The sequence below is a fragment of the Ipomoea nil genome, unplaced genomic scaffold (genome assembly GCF_001879475.1).
Source record: "Ipomoea nil cultivar Tokyo-kokei standard unplaced genomic scaffold, Asagao_1.1 scaffold0188, whole genome shotgun sequence".
Classification (NCBI taxonomy): domain Eukaryota; kingdom Viridiplantae; phylum Streptophyta; class Magnoliopsida; order Solanales; family Convolvulaceae; genus Ipomoea; species Ipomoea nil.
Genome location: NW_017616616.1, coordinates 1,398,485 through 1,426,042, shown reverse-complemented (window position 1 = coordinate 1,426,042; position 27,558 = coordinate 1,398,485). Strand labels below are relative to the sequence as shown.

Below are 27,558 nucleotides of genomic sequence, written 5' to 3'. Positions count from 1 at the left end.
TGCACACTTTAGGGTAGTGTGGCTCAAGATCGGGAATTACCCCATGTACACCCTCGAGTGTGTCCGGCTTAAATTGAGATATGAGGGAGGGGGCATTGATGAGTAGGCCATATTCCTGTGTAAATGCTCACAAATTACACCTCAAAGATAATATCCATTTTAGATATATTGTAAACATAGTCATATACGGCTGCTATCTCTAACGTAAAGTCATCATCATATGCCATACAAAAAATGAAAAAAAATAAAATAAATAACATAACCTAAATTTGGGGCTCACGCAGTCACAAAATTGTTTATAGTGTCTTGCATTGCAAGGATGAAAGTTTGGTACTCTATGCACTATATTGTGGTGCTAATAGTTTAATGGACGAATAGATATATATATAAAATAATAAGTGTATTATATTATATTGTTGCATACAAAATCTTAATGATTTTACGTTAAAATATAATGTGTTGACAGGTAATTTGCTTCATAGGATGGTTAGATGAATCCTGAAGAACTAAAAACATGCTTTACAACGTTATTCTCTCATTCTTCATGCAACAACAAACTTTTCATTACTATTTGTATACGTTTTGCCACGCGTTCTTCAATCCCTATTATTACTACTCTTCACCAAAACTCTATCTCAAGTCCTACTCTTCTTCATTCTACAATTTCTGCTCTCTCTCTCTCTCCTCTCTCTCTCTCTCTTATGTTCATACATATATACATACATACATATCATGCTTGGGATTCACGTATTGTTGACTAGATGGCTGCATTTCTTTGAACAAATTAATTAAAGCATATTTATGAAGAACAAAACATCATAGAATGTCTTCTGTTTTTTAAGATTTAGTAAACCCAATAAATATAAGGATTAAGTTACAAGGACAACAAGTAATTTCTAGTTATTAAGCTTATCAGACAGTTAATTAACTTAATAGTCACAAAGTTTTAAATTTGATTCATGTTGTCTATTGATCTTTTTGGTTTGAATCGGTCAATTATGAGCAACCTAAACTAGTTTACATTGTGTGAATTTTTCAGGTAGACACTGTGAACTTCTTGTAAATCAAAATTACATAGACAAAAAAATTTCACCAAAAAAATTATTTTTTAAAATTATTGTCAGGTCAAATGTTAGAAAGATTTTGATGAAAAAATTTGATTTTTGTACCTTTATCGTAAATATAATATGCAAATGACATGAGGTAATAAAAAGTCCAATAATAACACCTATACTTATATAATACATAAAGTAGATTTCAGGTTAGACAAAATATTTGATTGTTAACTTGATCATTTATGTACCTTAATTCTCATTAGTTGTAGGGTGTGGTGGGCCATATGTGTGTGTAAAAGGCTCTTGCATCATATGCCTTACTACAACTTACTAATACTATTTACTGGTCAAATCTGTTAACATGCACAACTTGCTATTAACTAATAATAAACACAATTATCCGCTCTTAGTTATTCAAAACAATTCACTATCAACTACTAGCTACTTTCTACTTGCTAGCTAATTGTCAATTAAAACCTAAAGAAATTTTTTTGACTGTTGATTAGATTATTATTTAGGAATTGATATATATATATATATATATACATAAAATAGCTATACTATATGACGGTCGATCCGTTCAATATTAGCTTAGGGAGCTGAGGAAGGGGGGATGAAGGCTTGATAGGGTGGTAATGGTGATTATGATGGTGATGGTTTGTGGGGCAGCCACAAATAATTAAAATTGAGAAGTGAGGAAAGAGAGAGGGAGAGAGAAGGAATAATAATAATGTCATAATATAATCAAACGTTTATTATTACGCCAAAAGTTATAACTAGTAACACCTCCTCAATTGCACTACATGTTTTTAGTGCGCTCTGATACAAATTGTCAGTTCAATCGATCACTATACCAAAAGTTATAGCCCAGTAACAAATGCGGGCCCAACATATTATTTCTTTATATATAATTACTTAGCATTCAGCGTTACGTTTGGATGACAGGATACTAGAGCGAAAGGAATAATATGAATTAATTAGTTGGAGATGGAGATGGAGTGGAAAACGGATTGGAGGGGGACCTGCATAGCATAGGAGAGAGGGAGATTGAGAGAAAGAAATAAGAAAGGGATGGTTGGTCTTCTTGTCTTTGACTCCATCCAGTCTCTTTCTTTGCATTTTTCTTCACTCACAAGGTAATCATCATATGTGTATGAGAATTGCAACATATCTTGCTTCCACTTCACATCATCCCTCTCTCTCTCTCATCATCATCATCATCTTCTTCCTCATCTTATATCACCTCCATCTCCCATTCACCATCAATCCTAGCTACCTACATACATACAGAGATTGCAGGAGATCGAAGGAGGTGAGGATGAGGAAGCCGGATCCGATGGGGAAGATGGGGAACAATAATAATAAGGCGAAACTGAGGAAAGGGTTATGGTCGCCCGAGGAAGATGAGAAGCTGATGAGCTACATGCTGAGGAATGGACAAGGTTGCTGGAGCGACATTGCCCGGAATGCCGGCCTGCAGAGGTGCGGCAAGAGTTGTCGCCTCCGGTGGATCAATTACCTCCGACCAGACCTCAAACGCGGCGCCTTTTCGCCGCAAGAAGAAGAACTTATCATCCATTTGCACAACATTCTTGGCAATAGGTACCTGGCCTAACTAACTTACTCTCTCTCTCTCTCTCTAATTCACCGGCCTTCTACATATATTATTTACTTTCTCTCTCTATTTATTTCATCTTTTCTTGAGACTACTGTATACTATATAGGGTTTAAACACACAAAACTTAGCTTGGATATATACATTTGTTTGTGTTTGTGGAAAGAACGAGTCTCCAATGTATACCTAGCTATGGTTATGATAGGATATAGTATGTGTGTGTGTGTATATATATATATACACACACACACATTAGACAGAATTTCTATACTGGGTTTATGTGCATTATTGTATTAAACATCTAGCAAATTTTACTGGTGTATAAAAGAAAGGTATAATAGTAGTATATGGAAATAATCGTCACCTTAAACTTTGACATATATATATATGTGTGTGTGTGTGTTGTATATATAAATACAATAACATAATAGCATTAGTTCATGTTAGTATTCATGGGCTAAATGGAGGTCTACATCCTTAACAAAGGTTAATTAAATTACATATACTACACATAAAATCGATGGATTATGGCCAACGATCTTGCAATCTAGTAATATAATTAATTACCTCTATTATTCAGTTGGGTCGAGATCAGGTTTTGAAATTTCACTTTTAATTTTGAAGGCAGGTAATATAATTAATTTTTTGTAATTCTAAGATATTTTAGGTTGTTTAGTTTTGGATTCATTTATTGTGGAAATGAATAATAGGGATAGAAAAAAAACTTGTAATGTCACCAAATTATTTAGCATTAGTGCAGCATTAATTACCTTAAGCCACACCTTTAATTGGAACTTTACTTCAGTATTTATGTGAAAATTTTATTGTGCTGATACTTGATAATATCTAATACAATTATATATGTTATTTTTTGTTATATAGAGTAATCTTAATAACAGCATTAAAATATATTATATATAGTTTTACTTGATATTATTGACACTGATATTATAGACAAATACATGCATGGATAGAAAACAGTCAACTAGACATATATAGAATGTATGATTATTATTATTTAATTAATATTAAGTGTGAAAGGCGCAGAATGTATGTATAGAAGTGATAGATATATGGAACTAATCTGATGATAATGATCAGGTGGTCTCAAATTGCGGCGCGTCTTCCCGGGAGGACAGACAACGAAATCAAGAATTTCTGGAACTCCACCATCAAAAAGAGGTTGAAAAACAACGCCAATAACCAAAACAATTCATCATCGCTTTCCCCGAACACCAGCGATTCATCCTCGGAGAATCCGAGGGCAATGATCGGCGGAGCCACCGCCTCCGCCCTTATTCTTCCGGCCATGCACCACCACCACCAACCGGAATTCATGGCGTCCATCTGCATGGACTCATCTCCGTCGTCATCTTCCAACATGCTGCCCCACTTCAACCCTTTCCCTCCGCAGCAGCCCTTCGAGGAGGCGGCGGCGGCGGGGTTGTTCGGCCTGCCGCCGTGCCTCGCGGCGCAGCTGGTCGGAGTTGGTGGGCCCTCCGCCGCAGGCGAGTGCGGGTTTCTCGGAGACTATAATAATGTTGTCGTGGAACCCTGCTACGGTGTAATGGGGTTGGAAAATGACCTGTCTGTCCCTCCATTGGAGAGCATTAGCACCGCTAATAACCACAACAACAAAGACAGCAAGGAGGAGAATAACAATAACAATAATAACAACGTTAATAACAATAACGTTGACTATTACGGCATCTTTGAGAAGAAAGCAAACGCCGTTAACTCCAACAACAACCACTTGTACGAGGAAGGGAGCATTAAGGTTGAGGATTACATGGTTAATCATCATTGGAGTGGAGAAAGCTTAAGAATCGGAGAATTGGATTGGGAAGGTTTGTTGGCTAACGTTCCCTCTTTACCTTACCTTGATTTCCAAGTTCAATGATCTTTCAAGTTTCAACCCCCACCCCCACACCCCACCCAGCAAGGCCCCACCATTCTTGGCATAGACAAACAATTTTTTTTTTTTCCCCAAAAATACAAAAAAAAAAAAAAAAAAAACCCACCATCAAATCCTCTTTCGCTCTATCTTTAATTCTCCAGTTTTCCCTTTTTTGGATGTTCTTCGTTCTCCTTTCTTTGTTTCCTATTTTGCCATTAGGGTTTTGGGTTCTCTCTCTCTCTCAGCTCACTGTATTCTTTGAGGGAAAAGTTTAATTCCCAAGAGTAAATGTTTAGGTGATGACAGAATAAAGTTCCACGTGGCATGCCAGATCAGTGGTCTGTGAAGTGTATACATACAGGTGGAGTAGCAAATTTTCAAACATTTTGCCACTATGGAGGCTGCAGGTAGAGGGATTAGGTGGTGCATGAGAAATAAGAATATACTGTTTCTTGAAAAGCAATGCAAGGATTTATATACATATAAATGTGTATAGAGAGGGCGGAATAGAATAAAGTACAGATCAGATCTGCAGATATATGTGATCGATAGAGTTTAAAGCTTTGATTTAGTCACAGAGGAAATGAATATAATGCATGTTCATATAAAAGATATATAGTCAAACTTTTCATTACATTGTACTTTTGTACTTGTATCTACAATGCAAATTATGCAATAAAAGTTATTCCATTCTTCTTAATTATATTGTTTTTTTCCGTTTCATATTTAATTCAATATTGGATGATTATCTGCACACAAGAAGCTCAAACTAAATTCAAACACTCAATATTAGTGACAAGAATTAGGAACCCAATCTAAACACAAATCTCTAATGTTGATCGCACCCTGTCACGGAAAGCAAATTTTAAGTGAGTCTTATCGTCCACTAGACCAATGCCCTAAGAACAAGAGAGCCTTTTAGAGCTACATTAAATTACAAATAAAAATTAATTATTGTATTATTATAAATTCCTAAGCGTGTTACATGTACTAAGACATCTCACTAGAAAGTTCTTATGCAATGAACTTAACGAGGCGTGCTATTCAGATATGAGAATCATACTCTACTAACTCGATCATTCACTATGGGATCCATTTTTTCTTTCTTTCTTATTATATTGTTATTGATCTTGGAGCTGTATACACTTGAATTCTGTAATTGTAAGAGTACTCGAGAACCACTGCATTAATATCAAGGTTATATAGAAAATGAAAGATGTGTGGTCAACAAGCGTCGCTTTGGCCGAGTGGTTAAGGTGTGTGCCTGCTAAGTACATGGGGTTTCCCCGCGAGAGTTCGAATCTCTCAGGCGACGAACAGTTTCTTTTACTCCTTTTTCCTCTGTTCCTCAGTTGATAAAATTACTGGGTGACTGAATTTTCAATATCTTTCATTTTCAATTTTGAGAATTGTTTTTTTTGGGATCTTGATGAGACCAACAAAGATTCATTATAGACAATAAAATAGAACAGCAGAGATCTGTTGGAGACTGCAACATAGTTTGGACACAGTCCTATAGACAGTTTATATATAGTTGCAGAGTTGGAGGGAGCAAGAATGGCAGATAGAGTCCTCCGAACCATTTAGTTTTAGGGCTCTACTCAGCATTAGGCTTTTAACAATCCTAAAATAGCCCAAAGGCCCAAAGTTGTATAATGAGTACAATTATAAATTGCGAAATGTAAATCCATTATATGAACACCCCAATACAAATTAACAAATGATGGCGGTATGGCCATGTTTGGTAAAATAGGGACAGTTATGCCATGGAACCGGGTCTACCTTGACAAAATACATAATTTATATATTGAACGTTCACAATTCAAATTGTGAATATTCAGTATGTAAAAATTGTAAATATTTAGTATATAAATTGTGTATTTTTTTGACCCGAATCCACCTTGTAAGGTGGACCTTGGTCCACAGAATAATTTGTCATAAAATAGTTAGTCTATTAGTCAATTTTGGCTTGTTTAATCATTATTAACTTGTTTAACCACTATTAGTTGTTTGACTTTGTTAAACAACTAATATGGGTGTTTGATTAATTAGTTTTTTTATAACAGATTATTACTCTAAAACACTAAAATTAAAAAAGTTGTTCAAAACATATATTTCGATCCACTTTTTTAAAAAATTATTTCGTATGTAAAAAGCTATCAACTATCAGGACTATGTGGTCCAATGGTACCCGAGTTGGCCTTCCATTTGGAAGATTGTGAGTTTGAGCCTTAGTGGAGGCGTTATTAGCTCTTTGTGTTTCAGTAGGTTGAGAAAGTATACGAACAGATACTACAATGTAATAGAGCTAGTAGCATTCAAAAAAAAAAAACAACTAATTTATCAAATATCTTTATATAATCAGCTAATATTATCAACTAATCAAACCCACTAAGCCAATCAGTTAACATCCATTTACGTACCAAACACCCCAAATATATAATTTAGTTACTATTGGGGGAATTATCACTGAATCCCACACCCAGCTCAACATGTCCACTTAGATGAAACTCGGTCAGGCTATTAACGATGCAATGTTGAAGGCAAAGGGAGATTAGCAATCGGACTTATAGCTTGGGCATATACATCCAAATATATCTAACTTTTAGTATGATGTTAGAGATAGCTATGTGGGAAAATTGACTGAAATGTGACACTAGACTCATTCAATTCTCAAAATATGAGATTGCTGAAAATTGGAAGAAGTTATGAAAAATACGTTTGGGAAATGCAATTATGAAAAATACGTTTGGGAAATGTGATAAAACGCATTTCCTAAACGTGTTTTTCAAAATTTCGTCCAATTTTTAACAGTCTCATATTTTGGGAATTGTACGAGGCTACTATCACATTTCAGTCAATTTTCCTAGTTATGTGTGCCAGTAGGTTATGTGTTGATGTGCATCAAAGTGAATCGTGGCAGACACGAGCACAAAGGACATGCGTAGGCCGCGTTGACTAGGAGTCGAACTTGTTATCTTGTGTTATCAAGTCAATAATCTGACCAAGTTGATTGGGGTTGCACCGTAACTGAATACAATTTTGTAGAATAATGATATGAATATGGAGGATTCATGTATATTTGGGTGTTAAAGCCCCCTATTTATATATACATATATGATAATATTTGTCTTGTAGCTAGGACTAATGTGGAGAAAGATCATGTAAGAATGGAGAATACTATCCAACGTTGCATTGATCCACTTTCTCATATTGACATCGCAGTTAAGTAGGCATATTTTGTTTCTTCTTTTAGTAGTCTTTAATCTGGACTTTTAATTAGGTTGAATCCATACATTAAAATCCCAATATTTGCTAAAGTATCAAATAATCTGGATGAGATTTGAACCTCTAATAATTTTTTTAAAAAATATCATTTTATCATTAATCAAGAGATGTATTTTTTAATCCATATTGGTGCATCTCCTCATCATTACTTAAATATCCATCTCATGAGGTGATCTATGAAGAATTATAATATGCTTTTTTTATTTATTTATTTATTTTTTTTTTGATGTGGTACGTATTGATTGATTTATAAAAAGTCGAGTTAATTTTTTTATATATATTTATTTTTCTTCATCTAATATGTGACAAATTAATAATTTTTCAGAGTATTAACATTTTTCATCTGCAAAAACTATCACTTTTAACCTAACAATTTAAGACACTTAGTAAGTAGACTACTAATACAATTATAAGGTTAAAAGTTCAGCTCTTATATATATTTGCTACAATATAATAGCGAAGTCATCAAATACATTAAAAAAGTACTAAATCACATTAAGAAGATCATGTGCAATGAGTTCGACCGAAAGAGTGTTAACAATAATCAAACTCATGATCTTTTAGTACGAGAATCATGCTATCCTCTTTTTTTGTCACTAGGTCTTCCCAAAATTGGGGAAAGATCTCTTAAAATAAGCCTAACATAGCTTTATAAACAAAGAAAAAAAATGGGATGCATATGATGTCTTTGTACAAAAGCTAAAACAACTACTAATTGTGATGGTCTTACCACTATTACCTTCAATGATGAGCACCCATTTCCATTCCCTATCTTACACAACACTATTAGTTGTCTTCAAAAGTAAGCTAAGCTAAATCATGCCCACCACTTACCCATCCAATATTGCATACATATATATATATATATACACACACCCTTACATGTTACTTATTCACCTGCTCTATTTCTGTATTTTAATCCTCTACAAGTTGATTGGTCTAAAAGTTCAAACTTAGATCAAAGCATCATATATATTAAAATGATAATTTGAAAATAAGAAATTATTTACATCTCCAAATAATTAATTTAGCACTAAATTCTCTGCTAGACTAAAAGGGTACGGTGTTACTTAAATTGTATAAAAGTGTGTATAGGATAGTGTACTGTGAGTCTTCGTCAGTTTAATAAAAAAAATTGGTGTGCAGTACTAGTTGACTTATCATTTAAAATTTTTTTATTTTAACATTTTTTTTCGTTTTGTGTGTGAGAAAAATTCACAACCACTACCTAAAAATGTACATTAGATAAACACCACTTCTTTATAATAACTTACAAATTGTAATCGCAAATAAAAAAAAAAAAAAAAAACTTTGTATGATGAAATCTATCAATAGAGCCACATAGCCTTGGCAGATATTTTGTGATGATGGTGCAAGTAACGTACTCTTTTAACAAAGCTTATATATAGAGCAAAAAAAAAAATGTATTCATAAAAATGTTACTAGCTATCACAAAAAAATAAAATAAAAATGTTACTAGCCGTTAGGGGCTATGATATAACACCCTACTTCTAGATTATCACTAAAAAGGATAACCTAGCAAGCAAAATGATGCAACCTATTTATGGGGCCTGATGCTAACATTTTCAATTCTTATTCAAAAAAAAAAAAAAAAAAAAAAAAAAAAAAAAGAGAGAGAGAGAGAAGGAAAATGATATTATATTTATCATGTTGAGTTATAATGATATAATTTATTTTCTGAGGTTTATTTACTTTTTCTTCCTTAGTTATCATCATTATTTATGGTTCATCTCCAAAACCATAAGAAATTATATATATTTTTTAAATATAAATATGAGCTAAATCTTTGAATGTTGTTATATTATATTGTTCATTTAATCAAAACACACTTAATAAATAATAGAATTTTTAAAATTTTCATTTTCGAATCCTAATTGCATGTCTAGAAACAAGAATTAGGAAAAATTATCTTCTCTATTTTGTACTATACCCTCAAGTTAAAAGAACAATAACACTAAAAAAAATTGGTTAATGTCTTTTCAAAATATCATTTTTAAGATTCTTGACGTCTATAGTAAATGGGTAAAAATGTCCATTTTAGAGATAATTGGGGAGGGAAAAAATGAATGCTGTGCTCCCATAATAATTGAAGAGGAAATAAGTTATAGTATCATTTTAACTAAGTCAGGGAAAAAAGTAATTTTTCAATTAAAAAAAAATCAAGAAACCTAATAGCCTAGACAACTAATAAATGAAATTTTAATATAATTGTAAAGTAGAATATTCGACTATTATAGAAGATAGTTATTTTAAAAGTCAAAATATTTGAATGACGAGAAAAATAAATAAATTGTACTATAAAAATCATGTATAATGAGCTCGATCGAAAGAATATTAACAAGAATCGAATCTATAATATTTAAGTATATATCAGAGTTACTCCATATAGTTTATCTATTTGATCACCTTATTGGAGCATAGTTAAAGTCATACTTAAATAGGGGGGGGGGGGGGGAGGGGCGGTGTTAAAATGGTGGAAAAGCGTGCTTAGTATGGCATCATTTGGCGAGACATAAAAAGCAGAAGAAAAATTGGGTGTAAAGCAAATATGTGTCGCAGTGTTTGTTAATATTTAATGATATCAATAGCATGCGTAATTTGTGGTTCAAGGTTGTCTCGGTTTTGGATTACTTCTCCCAAAACGTTAACCTAAAACCCAAAGGGTCCTCCCCACATTGACCCAACAAATAATGAAATGACGGTCTTTCAAAGTGGGTTTTTTTTTTTTTTTTTTTTTTTCCTTCATAACCACTAAAGAATTAATATCAACTTCAAGTCCTCAATCAACTTGCACCCTCGAGTTCACTATAAGTGATGGATTTAATTAACTTGGGATAACCCGAATCACTAAATCTGATAAATAAGAAAAGAGTAAATGGATAGGTAAATAGACAAAATACGGGTTGTAGGATCGCGGGAATCAAATATTGTATTAAGAATGCAGTTGCCAAGCTATTATGAGACAATGTAATGCTATTACAGTAGTGATTTAGGACAATAATGGATAACATGTCTCAATCAGACAATAGGGAGGCTTTTTATACAAAATAAACCCCATAACCGCCCCCCTAACGCGGAGAACGGTTGCATCTTCTGTTTTGACCGCGTCCGGTCCGAGATCGACTTCTTGCCTGACTGGCCGAGCCCCTTGGCCAAGGCCGGGCTGAGCACGGGGTTCCAGGTCCACTCCACACCTTCTTGCTTTGTTTTTTCGGATCAGTTTACTCCCATTATAATATATCCATCACTAAAAGTAGCTCACCGGTAAATCACTTCATAAAAATAGCATGATGATGAATTTTACTTCTATTCTCCGTATTTTCAATTCTCCAGCTTTTTATTATCAACTTTTCAAATGGAGAAAAAACTACAAGTAAAAGAATTATTGTTTGTTTTTTTATTTCTCAATTATTTCAATTTTCAAAACAAAATATTTTTCTTCCATTAATAAATTAAAATTAAAATCACCCTATAACCTACCAATTAAAGTCTTTATCCCTCCATCTTTCCATGATGGCTTAAAGCTGATCTTTTGAATGCAACTTAGCTGCTTAGCAACAAATTATGGCATGTGCTCTACTCATTAAATCTAAATCTAACTTCAAATAATTATTTATCTTATTATGGTGATATTGCCTTTACTTTATATTCATATTATAACGATGGCACTTGTATTATTCAAGTATCTGCCCACGAGTTTATATATATATATATATATATATATATATATATATATATATATATTATATTTTGAAATGTACATATATATATTTTTATATATTATATATTTAACTTTAACTCAATTGGAAACAACTGTATTAACGTTCTTAGTTTGAGCCAATTAGGTATAGATAAGTTAGACAAGTTTACCTTATTGTTGTTCTTTATCAGCTAAGATACACATTCTGAGTAGTAGCAGCGAAGTTTCTTTTGTCACTCAAAAAGTTTTCAAATATATACAAATGCACATTTTTTAAAAAACTATCTTTCCTCCAAAAATGAAAAAAAAAAAAAAAATCTAATAAAGGTAAGTTAATTAGTGAGTGATGAAAAGCAACGTCTCCTATCTTGGGGTTTTAAAAAACCCTCCAAAAGCCCTATCACATGGCATCAGAACGAAATCATCTTTCCCCTCTTTCCCTTTCCCTTTCCCTATCCCCATTTCCATCATTCCCTCCCATTCTTGAAACCCGAGCCGCCATGGCCGAGTCAGAGGAAGAAGCTCTGTGCCGAAACTACCCTTACGCCCTCTACTTCGTCCAGAGCCCCTCCACCGTCTCCCATGCAAACAGCGCCGACCTCGGCCGCACCTGCACCGCCCTCAGCCTCACCCACGCCGCCAACAACCACCCCAACAACGACTACTCCCCGCCGCGCTCCGAGCCCACTCGCCCGCCTCTCTCCCGCTACTCCTCCCGGGGCTCCAACAACACCTTCGCCCGCCACGAGAAGAAGGTGTCGTACGACGACGATTTCCAGAGCCACGGCACCGGGGTTGCCCAGAACGCCGGGGAGAATCTCGGCGCCGGAGTTGAGCGGCACTGCGCCGGCGAGGATGAAGACGGGGAGGACGATTTCGATGAGTATTATTATGGGAGACGAGGAGGGTGGAAGAGATTCTTGTCGATGGGGTATTCAGATTCCGGTGCGTGGATGTTCATGCAGATTGCTTGGAGGCTTGTGTTCAGTATGGCGGTTGCTTTGGTCGTCTTCTACATTGCTACCAAGCCGCCGCCGCCTAAAGTCTCCGTCAAGGTACGTACTCCGGCCACCACTCATTTTATTACACCAATTTGAAAATTTTACTTCTAAACATAACTAATATGTAGGGCCAATCTTTCCTTATATCCCATACTTTATATGCAATAGTTATAAAATTAGAGTGGTGACAACGAAATTAGTGGCTTAAGTGTATAGTTTTACATATTGTTGGGACTCGATCCGCCTTTGATATCACTTGTTAGAATTTTATCAATAGGTCAAAAATTATAGTTCTTTTATATTTTCGAGAAATAGGGTGTTGAACTTGGTCCTTCCTCGGCTCAATTAACCCCTAACCACTGGACTTGACCTTTTTATCAGTCTCAGGTCAATACTTTCTAATTAGACAAATTTGAGTTGTTAGAACGGGGACAGTGAAACTAGAGTTGTTATACTTTTAATTGCACCGTTATCCTTGGGTTCATTCAAATGATCCTTCCGAGAGTGATGCGAGTAGTGGATTAGACGGTTCCAATTGTTCTTCCAAACACATTTTTAGAAGAGCTCTCCAAATAGAAGATACCAATGTCTAAACTCCGAATTTTTAAATGACAAAATTTAATAATTTTAAAAATGAGACAGTTGTAAATTCTTAAAAGTTGTTGTACTTTATAGTTTATATTCTTAAAAGTTAAATTTAGACATAATAAAAAATGGAGTTAAAATATAGTGAGATTGACTTTGTAAATGGGCAAAAGGGAAATGGTATTGAATGATTTGATTTGATTTGCATGTGAATTATCCCCCAGTGCTCACTGAAAAAGAAAAAAGTAAGAAGAATCTCATAGATTTACTTGGTACGGAGTATTATGAATTGGGCCCCCACGGCCCAATATGCAATGTTTTGTCCATGCTAATTATAAGTTAAGGCTCCATATATATACTCCAATATTGTTTGGGTGCTAAACCTCACTCCATCTCTATGTAGCCCAATCATTATTTGTGGGTCATGGTCTATATGGCAAGTGAACCGCTAATATACATATTCATTTTTAATATATTGAATATTCATTTTTAGTATATTATATATATATATATATATATATATATATATATATATTTAAATATACTTCTTAAAAATGAACTTATAGTCAGATCCGGTCTCGTCCAATCTGTATCTACTAAAAGTGGATGAGATACGGATCTATTTAGTGAAAATAAACTTTCTCTATCTGTTAGATTCCAAAGACTGAATACCCCACCACCGAGATTCAATCTTGTGACTTTCTCTTAAAGAGAGCCACATAGGTGGTGCTAACTGAGCACAAAGTGAAACATTTATTAGTTGTGTAATGGGAACTATGATATAATTCCACAATGAAGAATCATTATGTTCCTTTGGCCTGCTGCACATCATGTCTCTTTTACTATTTGTTTTCTTAAAATTTTATTCAAATCAATATGTCGTTTCATAATCTTTGTAGTGCTGAAGATGATGAGGAATGTTTTGTGGAATTATGGGTGCTCATTGCTTGGGACATTATATTGTTATACCTTTTAACCTTGTTGTCATTATGTTGTTCATATCCATTAATCCATATGATATTATGAAAAGAACCTTCTCGAATATCATGCGGGTAATATATATTTCTTTTTCGTTTATTTAAATTAGCAAATGTGTTTATTTAAAAAAAATAAAATAAAATTAGCAAATGTGTTAGTCCACACTCTTGCTAGGGTTGTAAGTTCTCAGTCTGATTTCTTTATTTGGAACGATTATTGGTACCACTTGTATCCAACACCTTTTTCCGATTTCTTAATTAATGAATTGGTTTTATTTCAAAAAAAAAAAAAAACTATATTTAGGAAAACAGTACTGTCACCATTGTGACATAACCATTTTTTGTCTTCCATCAACAAACCAATTTAAATGACTAATGACATAAGTGTGGTTGGATTGCTTCCACTAGGCCCTTACTCTATCCACTTAAATTCCTGTAAATAGAACAGTAGATCTGACTGACTGATTCAAACTAATAAGGATTAACATGCCAATCTTTTTGGGGGTTGAACTTGTAATTTGTAATCAGGTGGTTATCAAGTTAGCATACTAACTTATTGTACATAAATTTTCACTACTGGAAATTATTGAATTTCCGACCACCTGAAAGTGATCTTAAATCAAGTTGAAAGCAAAAAGTGGTCGGAAATAGCAACAAAGATTTTTTCGGATACCAAAAGTGGTCGGAACAAGGCTTTCGACTTGATTTAAGATCACTTTCAGGTGGTCGAAAATTTCAGAATTTCCAGTAGTGTTTAAACCTCCCTAGCTAGCATGACAATTAATATTCAACTCTTTGTAATATTACAATAGCTAGCTAGGACTATATAGGAAAGGAATCATACGATGTAACATTTTAATAAACAAAATTTTGATGGGATTTCCTTAGGTGATGCCATACATATACTTAACATGAAACTAACACAAAAATTGTGCAGATTGTTGGAATTCGAGAGTGGGGATTAGAAGAGGGAGTGGATGCCACGGGTGTGACTACTAAAATGCTAAGCTGCAATTGCTCCATTGATCTCATCATAGACAACAAATCTAAGCTCTTTGCTCTCCACACTCATCCTCCCCTCACCTCAATCTACTTTGGTAGACTTCCTTTCGCCACCTCTCAACTCGTAAGTTGGCCCCACGTTCCATCGATCTCAACTAAAAATATTAAACTATCAACAAAATTATATAAGTTGGTTTATCTTTATTGTAATCGTTTGTCAACTAAGATCACAAGGCAGAATTTACTTATTGTGCACATTATAAGACTGCGGACTTTCTTGGTCACTGAAAATATTACTATGTATACGTAGGGTGGGGAGCTGTACGCGGGGAGTTCGGGTACAACGTTGTTCAAGTTAACGGTGGGTACGAGGAATAAACCGATGTACGGCGCCGGGAGGGCGATGCAGGACATGATGGATTCCGGCAAGGGGTTGCCGGTGGTGGTGCGGCTGCGGTTCGTGTCGTGGTTCCGGGTGGTGTGGGGTCTCATCAAACCAAAATTCCACCACCAAGTGGACTGCCTTGTCGTCCTCTCCAAATCTTACAACAAGAAACGCCGGACTCAAGTCTTTAACAGCACCTGCGTCATTCTCTGATCAATGTTATAATTATTTAATTTTTTTTTAATTTTATGAAATGACGAGAGAAATCCACTATCATTATTCAAGAGGATGCATGTGTTACAGTAAACATTCTTTTTTTTTTTTTTTTTTTTTTCTATTACTATGTATCTTTGTGTATGGGACAAGTAAGCTTGCAAGAAAGAGTTTATTATTTTATTGTACTCTATGGCGTGATTATGTCCAACATATGTCGTTAGATCCAATAACTCAGGGCAACTTCAATTCATGTATCACTGTATTAAAAGCAAAAATAATAAGGAAATAATAATGGTTTTATTGTAACGCAAAGAAATTAGATAAAGTTTTATTATAACGCAAAGATTTTTATGAGATCAGACTTGTCTACCTGAGAGACAAATTTATTTTTGTGATTTGTGTCACGAATCAAGTAAAATATGTTTTATACACATGGGTCTCTTAGAATTAACGGGGGTGTATTCAATCATGACTTTTGTAGAGTTTTAAAGACTTTTAAAATGATAGATTTTAATAAACTTTGATTGACTTTCATAGAGTCGTTCAAAACTTTATAAGACTATAAAAGTCTATATAAAAAACATTCATAGATTTTTATCAACTTTTTATTTTAAAAAGTCTACAAAAGTCATTGAAATTCTAAATTAAATACATCCTTACAAACTTTCAATAATTTTGATTCTTTATCATTTATAATTATTTTTACAAAACATTTATAATATATCATAAAATTCTTCTTATTATATAGGTCTTCACTCACAACAACATTCTCAACATTATTATTTTTATCCATAGTATGCTGAGACTTATATGCTAATTACTTATATATATTATTAATAAACATAATAAAAAAAACTATTTCATTATAAATTCATAACAATATTGAACAATAAAATTTATTATAAAAGAATTGATCAAATAAAATATTTAAAAATATAATTACAAGTTCCATAAAATAAAAAAATTAAAATCTAATATTAATAATTAATAATATATATAAAAATTATACTTCATATATTGCTAGGCAGCACGCAAAGAACCATTATTTGCAATAGCAATTTGAGACTGTGAACAACAACAAGGTGCTACTGTTTGCAACCCCAAATTGTTGTTGCGAAGTGCGAACAGTAGTTCGCTATTCGTAGTAAACTGTTGTTTAAAATATATATATATATATATATATATATATATATATATATTACGAATATAAACATAAAAAAATCAAAATCAAAATATATAGTATTTATATATATGAATATTATGAAACATATACTAAAATTTGACGATGAAAATTTTACTTTGTTCATGTATTTAGGGAGAATTAGAGAAAGTTAGGGATGAAAAATTCATAGAAAAAATAAAAATCAATATAAACAAGTAAATTTAGGTATGAGGAAAATATAGGATAATGAAGAAAAAGAATAATTTTATTAAATTTAGATAGATTTATAAAGTTTAAATATGGAGAAAAATAGAGTTTAAATAGAGAGAGAAAACATTCAGAGTTGTTAGAAAGAAAATTTTGAAATCTTGGGGTTGATGGTTGGATTTCAACTATGTATATTTGAGAAGGAAAAGCCTACAAAAGTCCTAAAATTAAAAAGTCTACAAAAGTTCATAACTTTTTGAATACCACATGACTTTTAAAGACTCTTTAAAAGTCTTAATCGAATACCACGCGACTTTTAAAGACTCTTTAAAAATCTTGATTGAATACCGCCTAACTTTTAAAGACTCTCTAAACGTTTAAATTGAATACATCTAAACTTTTAAAGTTCATAAAAGTTTTTAAAACTCTACAAAAGTCATGATTGAATACACCCCCCTAAGTGTTTATCATTATCCCAAAAATATAAACAGTAGTAAATATATAATTTTATTTTCTTATATTTGTATTGTATAGTAGTTAGCTTCACGTTTCAAAGCCTAACAGTGCAAGTGGGAATTTGAGATATTTTGCCTCAATTTCCAGTTTTAGAAAGTGTCAATGTGAGAAGATGAGATATTTTAGCCCATTTTTTTTTTTTTTTTTTTTTTTTTTGATGACATGAAAAACCTGCCACCACTATTTAAGAATATGCACTAAATCCGGCTTGTGAATTTATTCTGTAAAAGATCACAAGATGGTAAATCAGTTTAAGTAGTTCTCCATATAGTTGACCGATTCAAACGAAAAAGGTCATAAGCTTTTCTTACAGGATGTCAAACTTGAAATCTTGTTGTTATTAAGCTTGCAAGTTAACATGCCGACCAATTTGGTTGGATAACCTCATTTTTTAGCCCAATTTCTAGTTTTAGAAAGAAGCTTACCTGCATTCCACCATTGATTATAGGTGCGCCATTAGCAGTCACAACATTAAAAAAACAAAAACCTTCATGTCACAGTCTGATTTATTACAAGGCGTACCTAGTATATATGGACCATGATAGAGATCTCTATAATTACAACTCCATATTAATCACTTCTTAATCAATCATCTTTTTATTAGATTCGTAGATTTCTTATTAATTCAGAGTTGAGTCAGCCAATTCACGAGTAATTTAGGAGTTGAATATAAATAAATTTCATTATTTTTAATCCCTGAATGATTAATAGAGAGTGGTATGTAATTATAAGGGTGAGAAACATTTTTCATTAAGTATATATACATTCTTCCAAAAAAGGCTGAACCCCAACCCTAAAGGCCCCCCACACCCAGCTGGCCCGACAGAGCATTTGGGAATATATATACATTAACAATATGATAAGTTCATAATTGATCATATACCCATTGTATATATATATATTTTGTTAACAGAACTCAACGCCATGAGATAATGGCAATAATTGAGCATTAAAGCCGCAAGCAATGCCCCAATACATACTATCCCTTTCGATCGTTTACGAAAGCATATAATATATATACATATATGCACTATGAGCATTAATGATAAGATAAATTAGTAAAGGCGTCTCGGTTGCTTTCTCTCCACTAATGAAAGATACAAAAGACATTATATATTCATGGTTATGTATGTGATAGTTTGAATGAATTATCAAGTTGACAAAATTAAACTTATTCTCTTCTATATATTCTTTTCTGAGTGGATGGTCACAATTGGAACCAATTATGGGACGACAACAGATACCTTATCTCGTACGTCCGAGTACAATGCTAGCTTTTTAAAGGTGCATGCAATGTGCCACCACATAGTTTTAATAATTCTCAACCAATAATGTACAAGAATTTTGAAGGGCTTGTATCGGTTGTACGTACGTTTGACACATTTCACGATTTATTTCTTTTCTTAGTTTCTAAGGCATGCCAGAGTACGTTGTGACTGACCATAAAGTTTGAGGTTCAAACTTATATAATTTTAATTCTCAAGTGATAAAAACATTAAACTTCACGAGTAATATTACACATACTTTCACTTTTTATTACATTTTCTAATCCCTGCTTACATGCATGGCACACTTTGATTCATTTAAAAAAATATGGGCCCTGTTTTTATTACGTTTGTTGAGCATAATATATAAATAATAAATGTGCAAGCAAGCTATTAGTTTAGAGTTTAGACTTTTATTTGAAACGAAACTCAGCTCATCATTTAATATTGTACTAGAGCCAACACAAACAAAAGAAAGTCATCTATCTGTGTGTCACTCAATAAAAGAGTAGAGACTATCACTGCTGGAAATTATGAAATTTCCGACCACCTGAAAATGATCTTAAATCAAGTCGAAAGCCTTGTTCTGACCACTTTTGGTATCCGAAAAAACCTTTGTTGCTATTTCCGACCACTTTTTGCTTTCGATTTGATTTAAGATCACATTTAGGTGGTCGGAAATTCCATAATTTCCAGTAGTGCATGTGTTCATGTGTTGCTTGAAATCTATCAAAAAATAATCGAATTGCACAGGGGAGGGGCGACTAAACACATCTTTCAATTGATTTGGAGTCTTAATTTTAGTATTTCTTGGTGGTGGGCCTAGAGGGCTAAGTCCAACATACTAAATAGTGTAACAACATGGAGTCTTAATTTTAGTATTTATTGGTCGTGCGCCTAGAGTGCTAAGTCCAACATACTACTATCGAAACATAGAATTGGCTACTGCACAAATATATAAAATAAAATAAAAAAGAAGTTAATATATATATATATATATATATATATATATATATATATATATATATATATATATATATATATAAATACTGAAAACCTGGGATTTAAGAACCAAATGTAATGTTCATAGGCAATTGTTCTTTTCTCTTTAATTTTAACAAAACAAAAATTTGGATTTTGATGGATAGTGGTGAAAGTTAGGTCACCATGGCAAGGCCGTGGGTGTTGGGAATCCTACGTGTGCCATGTATTTTGCAACATACAGCAGCAGCAACAACAATAATAATCCTTTTAGAAAATAACAAAAATAATGATAATATTAATAATAAATTTTTAATGAATCTTTTAATCTTATTATTACTTAGAGATTCAATCTTTATAGGTATCCACTTGATTGTGACATAGGAATAAAAATGACATAGGGAAGTGATGGGGTTTCAATTTTGCAGAATTCAAATGATTATTTGATGAGAATGTAATTTAAAATTATAGGGACTTTAGGAGCTATAATTCAACAAAATGGAAAAGTTGTACTGATATGATGTAGAAAATTAATTCGAAATGACCCGAAATAATTAACCCACTCAAATAAAAGACAAGAAATGTTAAAGACCTTTTTGAAAGAAACCAAATAGTATTTAGATTGTATTAATTGTTTAAGGGATCACAAGAGGTGTTCTAATAAGCTAGACCTAGCTAGAATGTCTAAACAAGACATGTGCATTGCAATTTATACAAGTTGTGTTCGGTCAACCACCCACGCGACCCGGACTCCATTCTGTGCAAAGTGGACAGTTATAACTCCTCTGGTCGACCGCATAGTGTGACGACCTGACCCTCGGAGTAGGGCCGGACCACCTTGGACCGACCTCGAGCTGAGGCCGGTTGCCAAGATCGGATCCTCTCCATAGTTTGGGATACGGGCCCAATATATCCATCATCGACTAAATCCTTAGCCACTCAGAATCTATAATAGTACACTCACGTATGTGCACTATTAGTATCTACGGATGCACTATCACGTATTTTCAAATGTACTGGTAATTAAAAAAAAATACTAACACTTTTTTTCTCATTTAATTTTTGTCCTTAATATAATTTTCTGACCCTTGATCATCCTAGATGAGATTAGTCCGTGTGTGTGTGTGGGAGGGGGGGGGGGGGGGGGGGAAGATCTAGTGCGGCTAGTACTTGTTGTCAATGCCGTGCAGCCGTGCGATTTTGCACCATTTTGTATTCACAAATGCACCATCACGTGCTTATTAATGAACTAGGGTGTGGTGCATTTACTCAACACCACTCTAGTGAACATGTGGTGGTGCATTTGCGAATACATAGTGATGTAAAGCCATATATATATATATATATATATATATATATATATATATATTTATGCGTGATGCGTAGAAATAGGTGTTCAATATTAGTACTATATATTAAAATTTTAGATTTATTTAGATTTTAGATATTTAAATTATTTTTAATTAATAATAATAATAATAATAATAATAATAACGTAAAATATTTTTATAAATTTGATATTTATATTTTAGAAAATAACTTATAATATATAACTTCGATATTATAATGTGTATATTATTATTGAAGATAAAAGAATATATAGTAGATGTATATATATAGTACAACTTTTATACAATAATGAAAAGTATAACTTTCATTCACATTTATTATGTTTTTATTTAGATTAGATATATATATGGCATGTTTCGATTCATCTGAGGAAATCATCATCTGATTAGTTCATGCATGTTTTAACTTGTGTAAGCATAGTTTAATAATGTTTCTTTCAAATCCACGAAGTTTCATCGGTCTTACGTTCACGTGGCCGGTGAAGTCATTTAGGGATTTGCAACATAGATAGATTCCTCGTATGGATCAATTACTTATATGGTTCACTAGCTGTTCTTGATGACGAAAACCTGAAGCAATGCAAATTAAAGACAGTCAAAATCAATAAAGCATATAAGTCCGGACAATCTTATATAAACCCATTTCTTATACTTGCCATCTTTAGCTTTTGTTTCCTTCACATGCAATCCATATATTTTTAAAAAATTTTATTTCATAATAGTATAAATGTTACAAATTTTATATTGCAATATCTTCAGATCGTTTTTATAACGAAGATATTTGGGGGTTGTAAATAATGGAATTTAAGCAACCCATGAGGGTGTGAAAGGGCAATGCATGGAATTAATGCATAATATTCAATCCAAAAAAAGTTCAATATATATAACATACACAACTTTACATAATGAGTTTGTTATTTATTGAAACAAAAATTATTTAGAAAATTACACTATAACATCATTTTAAAAAATATAATATATCAAAATAAATATAATTGTCACATAACATAAAAATTGTGTGTTAAATTGCCAAATTTAATACCACGAATTTAAGCTGCTTTTGGCTAGAAATTGGGACATTATATTCAGGTAATGTACGTGTTTAGGGAGCATAATAGGTTACAAACCTTGGGGTTCAGCCTTTATTGGAAGAATAATAGGTTACAAACCAGTTTAGTTGGCGTGTGTGAGTATGCACTCTCACTCTCGTTTCTAACTAATCTGGCTAGCACTTTGCCCCTTAATTGAGCTGACCCGGTGCAAACCGGAATTAGTTCGAGTATGGATAAAAAAAAATAGTTGAATTTAATTTTAAAAAATTGGATATTATGACAAAAACAAAACCTTGACTTTTTCCACCAATAGACCCTACTAACATTATGTAGTATTATCTTATATTTTGTGATTTTAATATGTGTACGTAGCTAGCTTGGTTGCATGTGAACAAAATTTTGCTTACCATGTATACGTACCCAAAAGCTTGTGGCTCTCTCTCTATATATATCGTTCATTTAGCCTCTATATTATTCAGCTTCAGCATCATATCTGCCGTCCTTATAAACCCAGTATCTCTTTACTCTTGTTCTTAGTGAAAGTAAGCAACTTTGCATACACTTCTTTGTTTAATTTGCATATCTACATCATATATGGCCAAGATTTACAGTGTTAGGATCTTTGTTTCTTGTTTCCAGATGTGGATGTCACCATTCTTGGTTCTCTTCCATGATGCAAGGTATGTACTACATAGTACATATATATATACCTTAATCTTGAATGTGTAGGTTTTCTGAAACTCCTAGGAAGATGGGTCAAATGTGTTTTGTTTTGCTGAACATACAGGAAAGTTTTCAAATGGGATGATCTGGGTGGGGAGATTCTGAGCATTGCATTCCCTGCTGCTCTTGCATTAGCAGCCGATCCTGTTGCATCCTTGATTGACACTGCATTCATCGGCCATTTAGGTATGATTAAGCGCTTACCACTGCACCAAAACCAAAGTTTCTTATTCTTGCATAGCAGTAGTTTCGATGACAGGATGCTAGACTTTGTTGAGCATATAATCATTAATGTGCAATCCAACTATCAGCTTTTAGTTGAGCCTGCTTCAATTTGGTATCAGAGTCAGACCAAAGGTGAACTTTATTTCCTTATACTTTGACCTGTGTGGCTAACAATGGTGGTTTTCTTTGATTAAATGCAGGTTCTGTGGAAATTGCTGCAGTGGGGGTTGCGGTTTCGATCATAAACCAGGCGAACAAGGTTACCATATTTCCTCTTGTCAACATTACCACTTCCTTTGTAGCAGAGGAAAACAGTGAATTATGTGATGATGGGTCGAAAGAGGTTTCTGCCAAGGTTTACAGTGAAGAGAAAGTGGCAGAGGAGCCTGGGAAAGATTCTGATCAGCTTGAAACGATGGAGAATGGTTCCCTCACAATTCCAAGCAGTGAAACAAAGGGTTCTTCTGCTTTATCAGATCTTGAAGCAAGTGAAAGAGACAGCAAAGTTAAACGTGGGAAACTCCGAATTCCTTCTGCATCAACTGCTTTAATGATGGGATGCATTCTGGGCATTCTCCAGACTGTGTTCCTCACAGTTCTTGCAAAGCCTCTCTTGGGGTTGATGGGTGTCAAGCCTGTAAGTTCTCTCATCTCTTCTGTTCATCTTCTAGCTAAGAACTTCATTTCCCATTTCCAGAAACAATAACACCTCTGATCTCCTTTTTCTTCTTCTTCTTGAAATTAACATACAGGGATCTACCATGTTAAACCCAGCATTAAGGTATCTGACTCTGAGATCACTGGGTTCCCCTGCAGTTCTTCTGTCATTAGCAATTCAAGGGATCTTTCGCGGTCTCAAGGATACTAAAACCCCCTTGTATGCCACAGGCAAGCACTTAAAAACTTTCTGAAATTTTCAAGAAATTTGATTCAGATTTCTTCCCAAACTCACATCAGTGTTGTTTCAAAACAGCTGCAGGTGATTTGGTGAATATAATATTGGATGCTATCTTCATATTAGCTTGTCATTGGGGTGTGAGTGGAGCTGCCATTGCTCATGTTATCTCTCAGTAAGCCTTATCAGACCTAATTAACTTTTTATGTCTCAACTCTTCAACTTGTTAATATTCTACTCATCACCTTAACTCACAGGTATATTTTATTACTCATCCTGCTCTTCAAGTTGATCAGAGAGGTTGAGTTGTTGCCACCAAGTTCTAAGCATTTACAGCTCAGTAAATTTCTCAAGAATGGTAAGTAAGCCACAATGACTCATTTTGCCATTCTGATTAGGGCAGAGGTCAGTGAAGGGTCAAGTCCAACACCTTGTCTCTGGAAATAAAATTTAAGCGTTTGATCCTAACAAGTGGCATCTGATCTGCAGGATTGTGGCTATTCGCGAGGGTGATAGCCGCCACGTTCTGTGTCACTCTGGCGGCTTCTCTGGCGGCGAGGCTCGGTTCGACAGTCATGGCTGCATTTCAAGTCTGCTTGCAAATCTGGCTCACATCTTCACTGCTTGCAGATGGGTTGGCCATTGCAGGACAGGTACCTAAGACAGACAAAATTAGTTGTTAGTTGTTAGTTGTGTCAATAATGTTTCTGTTTTGCCCTGTCCAGGCAATTCTTGCCACTGCATTTGCTGTTAAAGACTACAAGAAAGCTAAGGCTGCTGCGGCTAGGGTGCTCCAGGTATGCAGCATCATATCGAGCATAATATATATAAATAATAAACGTGCAGTCTATATTCTGAGACAGGTCGAATATGGGTATATGTGCAGATGGGGTTTGTGATGGGACATGGCCTGGCTGTGGTGGTTGGACTAGGTTTATACTTTGGGTCCGGGGTTTTCTCGAAAGACAAGAACGTTATTCGTCTGATAACCATAGGCATCCCGGTATGTAGTCCAATTCAATAACACAAACCTTGTATATATGCTTGGTTTCATTAGGATTAAGCTAAGGCACTGATAGTGTTGAAAACCCATCAGTTTGTTGCAGGCACACAGCCAATAAATTCACTGGCATTTGTTCTTGATGGTGTCAACTTTGGGGCATCAGATTTCTTCTACTCTGCATATTCTATGGTGATGGTGGCGGCAATGACGATTGGGTTTGAATTCCTGTTCTTGAAATCCAATGGCTTTGTTGGGATATGGATAGCCTTAGCCATATTCATGCTTCTGCGCACCATTGCAGGTTTATGGAGGTAAACAAGTTCGACTCCAGTAGGAACAGTCTATTAGCCTTCTTGGTTTGAGCCAATCAATTTATTACCTAGTCCTTTGTCCGCTAAGATTATAAGGTGGTGTTTATTCAATGCACACACTCGAATAGTGATTGTTGGTTGATCCAAAAGAAACTTAGCCCACTTAACTACTTAAGTTACCATTAATACTTAATTAATGTTTGTTTATATATGCATGAATTGCAGGCTGGCAACAGGAACAGGACCTTGGTGTTTCCTCAGGGCCTCAACGCAACCTATGATTTAATGTTCCTGCATCATTTTTTAAACACCAGTAACAATATGTCTTGTATGTACCCCTCTTTTTTGGTAGATTAGATGTCACAAGGTATACTATGTTTGGTAGATTACATGTTATTTTAAGTTTTGTTGTAATCTTTTTATTGTTTAATAATGGTTATTTTAGTTTAATTTATGGATCATAAATCATTTTACTTATGCAAGGAATGAAAATGCGACACTCGAGAAAGTATAATGTCAGTAAAATTTTTGCATACAGCCATAAATAAGATACATGTGCCTCCCGCAGTTCAGCACAGTTCAGCGGGTTAATAGACCTTAAATAAGTTAATATATTTGTTTTGCTATATATCAGTCACATGGTGCATAGTCTGGTTCTTACTAATGACCACAAAATGATATTTGAGTCCTTGAAGGCACATACGTAAATAACTTCCTCCACCAAATTTCACAAAGCGATAAGGAAAAACCCTATCACCCGCTTGTATTTGGGTCACATTGGGATTTTGTTTGCACCCCCTACGTGCAAAAGATAGCCTTTATGATATAATAGTTCAAAACCACATCATTTCTTCGAGATGGGACAAAAGTTACTTAGGCTATGTTTGGCAAACCTAGCTGAAAGCTGAAAAGTTATAAGCTAGAAGTTGAAAACTGAAGACCTGTTAAACTAGCTGATTATGCTCAAAAGTGTTAAGCACTAAAAATGACATCTTCATAAAATTTAAATAGTTTAAAATTTAAATAGATTTGTTTACATATTAAAATTTAAATTTTGTAAGGAATAAAATTATATGATTTAGCATCAATACATCCAATACAATCCTAAATAATAATAATAATAATAATAATAATAATAATAATATAAGGGGAGAGGAAATGCCAAAATGATTTTAATTGAGAGGGTAAATGATGTCATTTATTTAAATTAATAAGGATAAATATATATATATATATATATATATATATATATATATATATATATATAAGTTAAAAGCTACTAATTAATTTTTGAAACGCTACTAAATTAGCATTTCAAAATAAGTTCTTATTTTAAACTATTAGCTTATATTGGGAACATTATTAAAGAGCTTATAATTAATTAGTAGTTTAAAATAAGCTATAAGTTCCTAAATAAGCTTTGCCAAACAGAGACGTAACATTTCCCAACTCCAAAATTTTCCACTCAAATGGAGACATGAGATACAGAATCAATTTCTCATTCACTCATGTTCCATTTCGAGTGTATAATAAACTGAATTGAACCTTTCACTTTGACCCTATTCAAATAGGAGGTGGACCCCACCCAAAATTTTGCCACCCTCGAGTAATGATTATTTCTACGAGTTTCTGTCGTAACCCAAAAAATAAAAAATAATTATTATAACAAAGCATTAAAGAAATATGGGTACGTACATCACTGTCACGCTTCATTTTCATGGCTTATTTGATATTTGATTATGAATTGAAGAAACCTTCAACTGGTGCAGAACCATCTGGTGCAGTATGTATATGTGTGTTCATTATAAGCGACAATGCAGAAACATTTTAGAAAACCAAGAAAGAGATTATCAACTAACTTTTCATTACAAACTTCCTAATGTCGTGAATTACTTCACTTTTCTTAATTGTTTGATATTTAATGTATGTATTGTTCGCTCGATAGTTCAGTTCTAATACTTTATTCGAGAGCTATCAACACTTAATCAAATATATTTTTATCTGACACAATATAATTTTATTTTATTAATTGACAAAGACTTCATTAACAATAATATAACTTCACCTAATTAAATAAAAATTGAATTCATTTTTAATTAATAAGAAAAATATTTCTCATTTCTTAAT

General features: G+C 33.6%; 3 protein-coding genes and 1 non-coding gene across 4 annotated transcripts; all 4 read left to right on the top strand.

The window, feature by feature from the left end:
- The first annotated feature begins 2,346 nt into the window (after positions 1-2,346).
- On the top strand, positions 2,347-4,672 carry LOC109181290 (myb-related protein Hv33). Its single transcript, XM_019331043.1, has 2 exons — positions 2,347-2,657; positions 3,772-4,672. The coding sequence occupies exons 1-2, from the start codon at positions 2,374-2,376 to the stop codon at positions 4,568-4,570; spliced, it is 1,083 nt and encodes a 360-aa protein (XP_019186588.1). The 5' UTR covers positions 2,347-2,373; the 3' UTR covers positions 4,571-4,672.
- A 1,128-nt stretch (positions 4,673-5,800) lies between these two features.
- TRNAS-GCU lies at positions 5,801-5,882 on the top strand. Its single transcript has one exon. It is a non-coding gene; the product is annotated as a tRNA-Ser (tRNA).
- A 6,063-nt stretch (positions 5,883-11,945) lies between these two features.
- LOC109181281 lies at positions 11,946-15,927 on the top strand. Its single transcript, XM_019331036.1, has 3 exons — positions 11,946-12,631; positions 15,077-15,265; positions 15,452-15,927. The coding sequence occupies exons 1-3, from the start codon at positions 11,981-11,983 to the stop codon at positions 15,737-15,739; spliced, it is 1,128 nt and encodes a 375-aa protein (XP_019186581.1). The 5' UTR covers positions 11,946-11,980; the 3' UTR covers positions 15,740-15,927.
- Positions 15,928-22,772: 6,845 nt separating this feature from the next.
- Positions 22,773-25,896, top strand: LOC109181271 (protein DETOXIFICATION 43-like). Its single transcript, XM_019331026.1, has 12 exons — positions 22,773-22,820; positions 22,892-22,954; positions 23,062-23,183; positions 23,423-23,859; positions 23,975-24,110; positions 24,196-24,292; positions 24,375-24,475; positions 24,607-24,770; positions 24,843-24,914; positions 25,004-25,120; positions 25,214-25,431; positions 25,657-25,896. Exons 2-12 carry the CDS (start codon positions 22,914-22,916, stop codon positions 25,715-25,717), a joined length of 1,566 nt encoding a protein of 521 aa, XP_019186571.1. The 5' UTR covers positions 22,773-22,820; positions 22,892-22,913; the 3' UTR covers positions 25,718-25,896.
- Positions 25,897-27,558: the final 1,662 nt, after the last annotated feature.

Excerpts from the sequence above, each read along its gene's own strand:
- LOC109181281 (XM_019331036.1), top strand. The coding sequence starts at position 11,981 with ATGGCATCAGAACGAAATCATCTTTCCCCTCTTTCCCTTTCCCTTTCC. Across the intron at positions 12,632-15,076 it reads CGCCTAAAGTCTCCGTCAAG|ATTGTTGGAATTCGAGAGTG; the intron begins GTACGTACTCCG and ends AAAATTGTGCAG. Across the intron at positions 15,266-15,451 it reads CTTTCGCCACCTCTCAACTC|GGTGGGGAGCTGTACGCGGG; the intron begins GTAAGTTGGCCC and ends ATGTATACGTAG.
- LOC109181271 (XM_019331026.1), top strand. The coding sequence starts at position 22,914 with ATGTGGATGTCACCATTCTTGGTTCTCTTCCATGATGCAAG. Across the intron at positions 22,955-23,061 it reads GTTCTCTTCCATGATGCAAG|GAAAGTTTTCAAATGGGATG; the intron begins GTATGTACTACA and ends CTGAACATACAG. Across the intron at positions 25,121-25,213 it reads TGATAACCATAGGCATCCCG|TTTGTTGCAGGCACACAGCC; the intron begins GTATGTAGTCCA and ends AAAACCCATCAG.
- LOC109181290 (XM_019331043.1), top strand. The coding sequence starts at position 2,374 with ATGAGGAAGCCGGATCCGATGGGGAAGATGGGGAACAATAATAATAAG. Across the intron at positions 2,658-3,771 it reads CACAACATTCTTGGCAATAG|GTGGTCTCAAATTGCGGCGC; the intron begins GTACCTGGCCTA and ends GATAATGATCAG.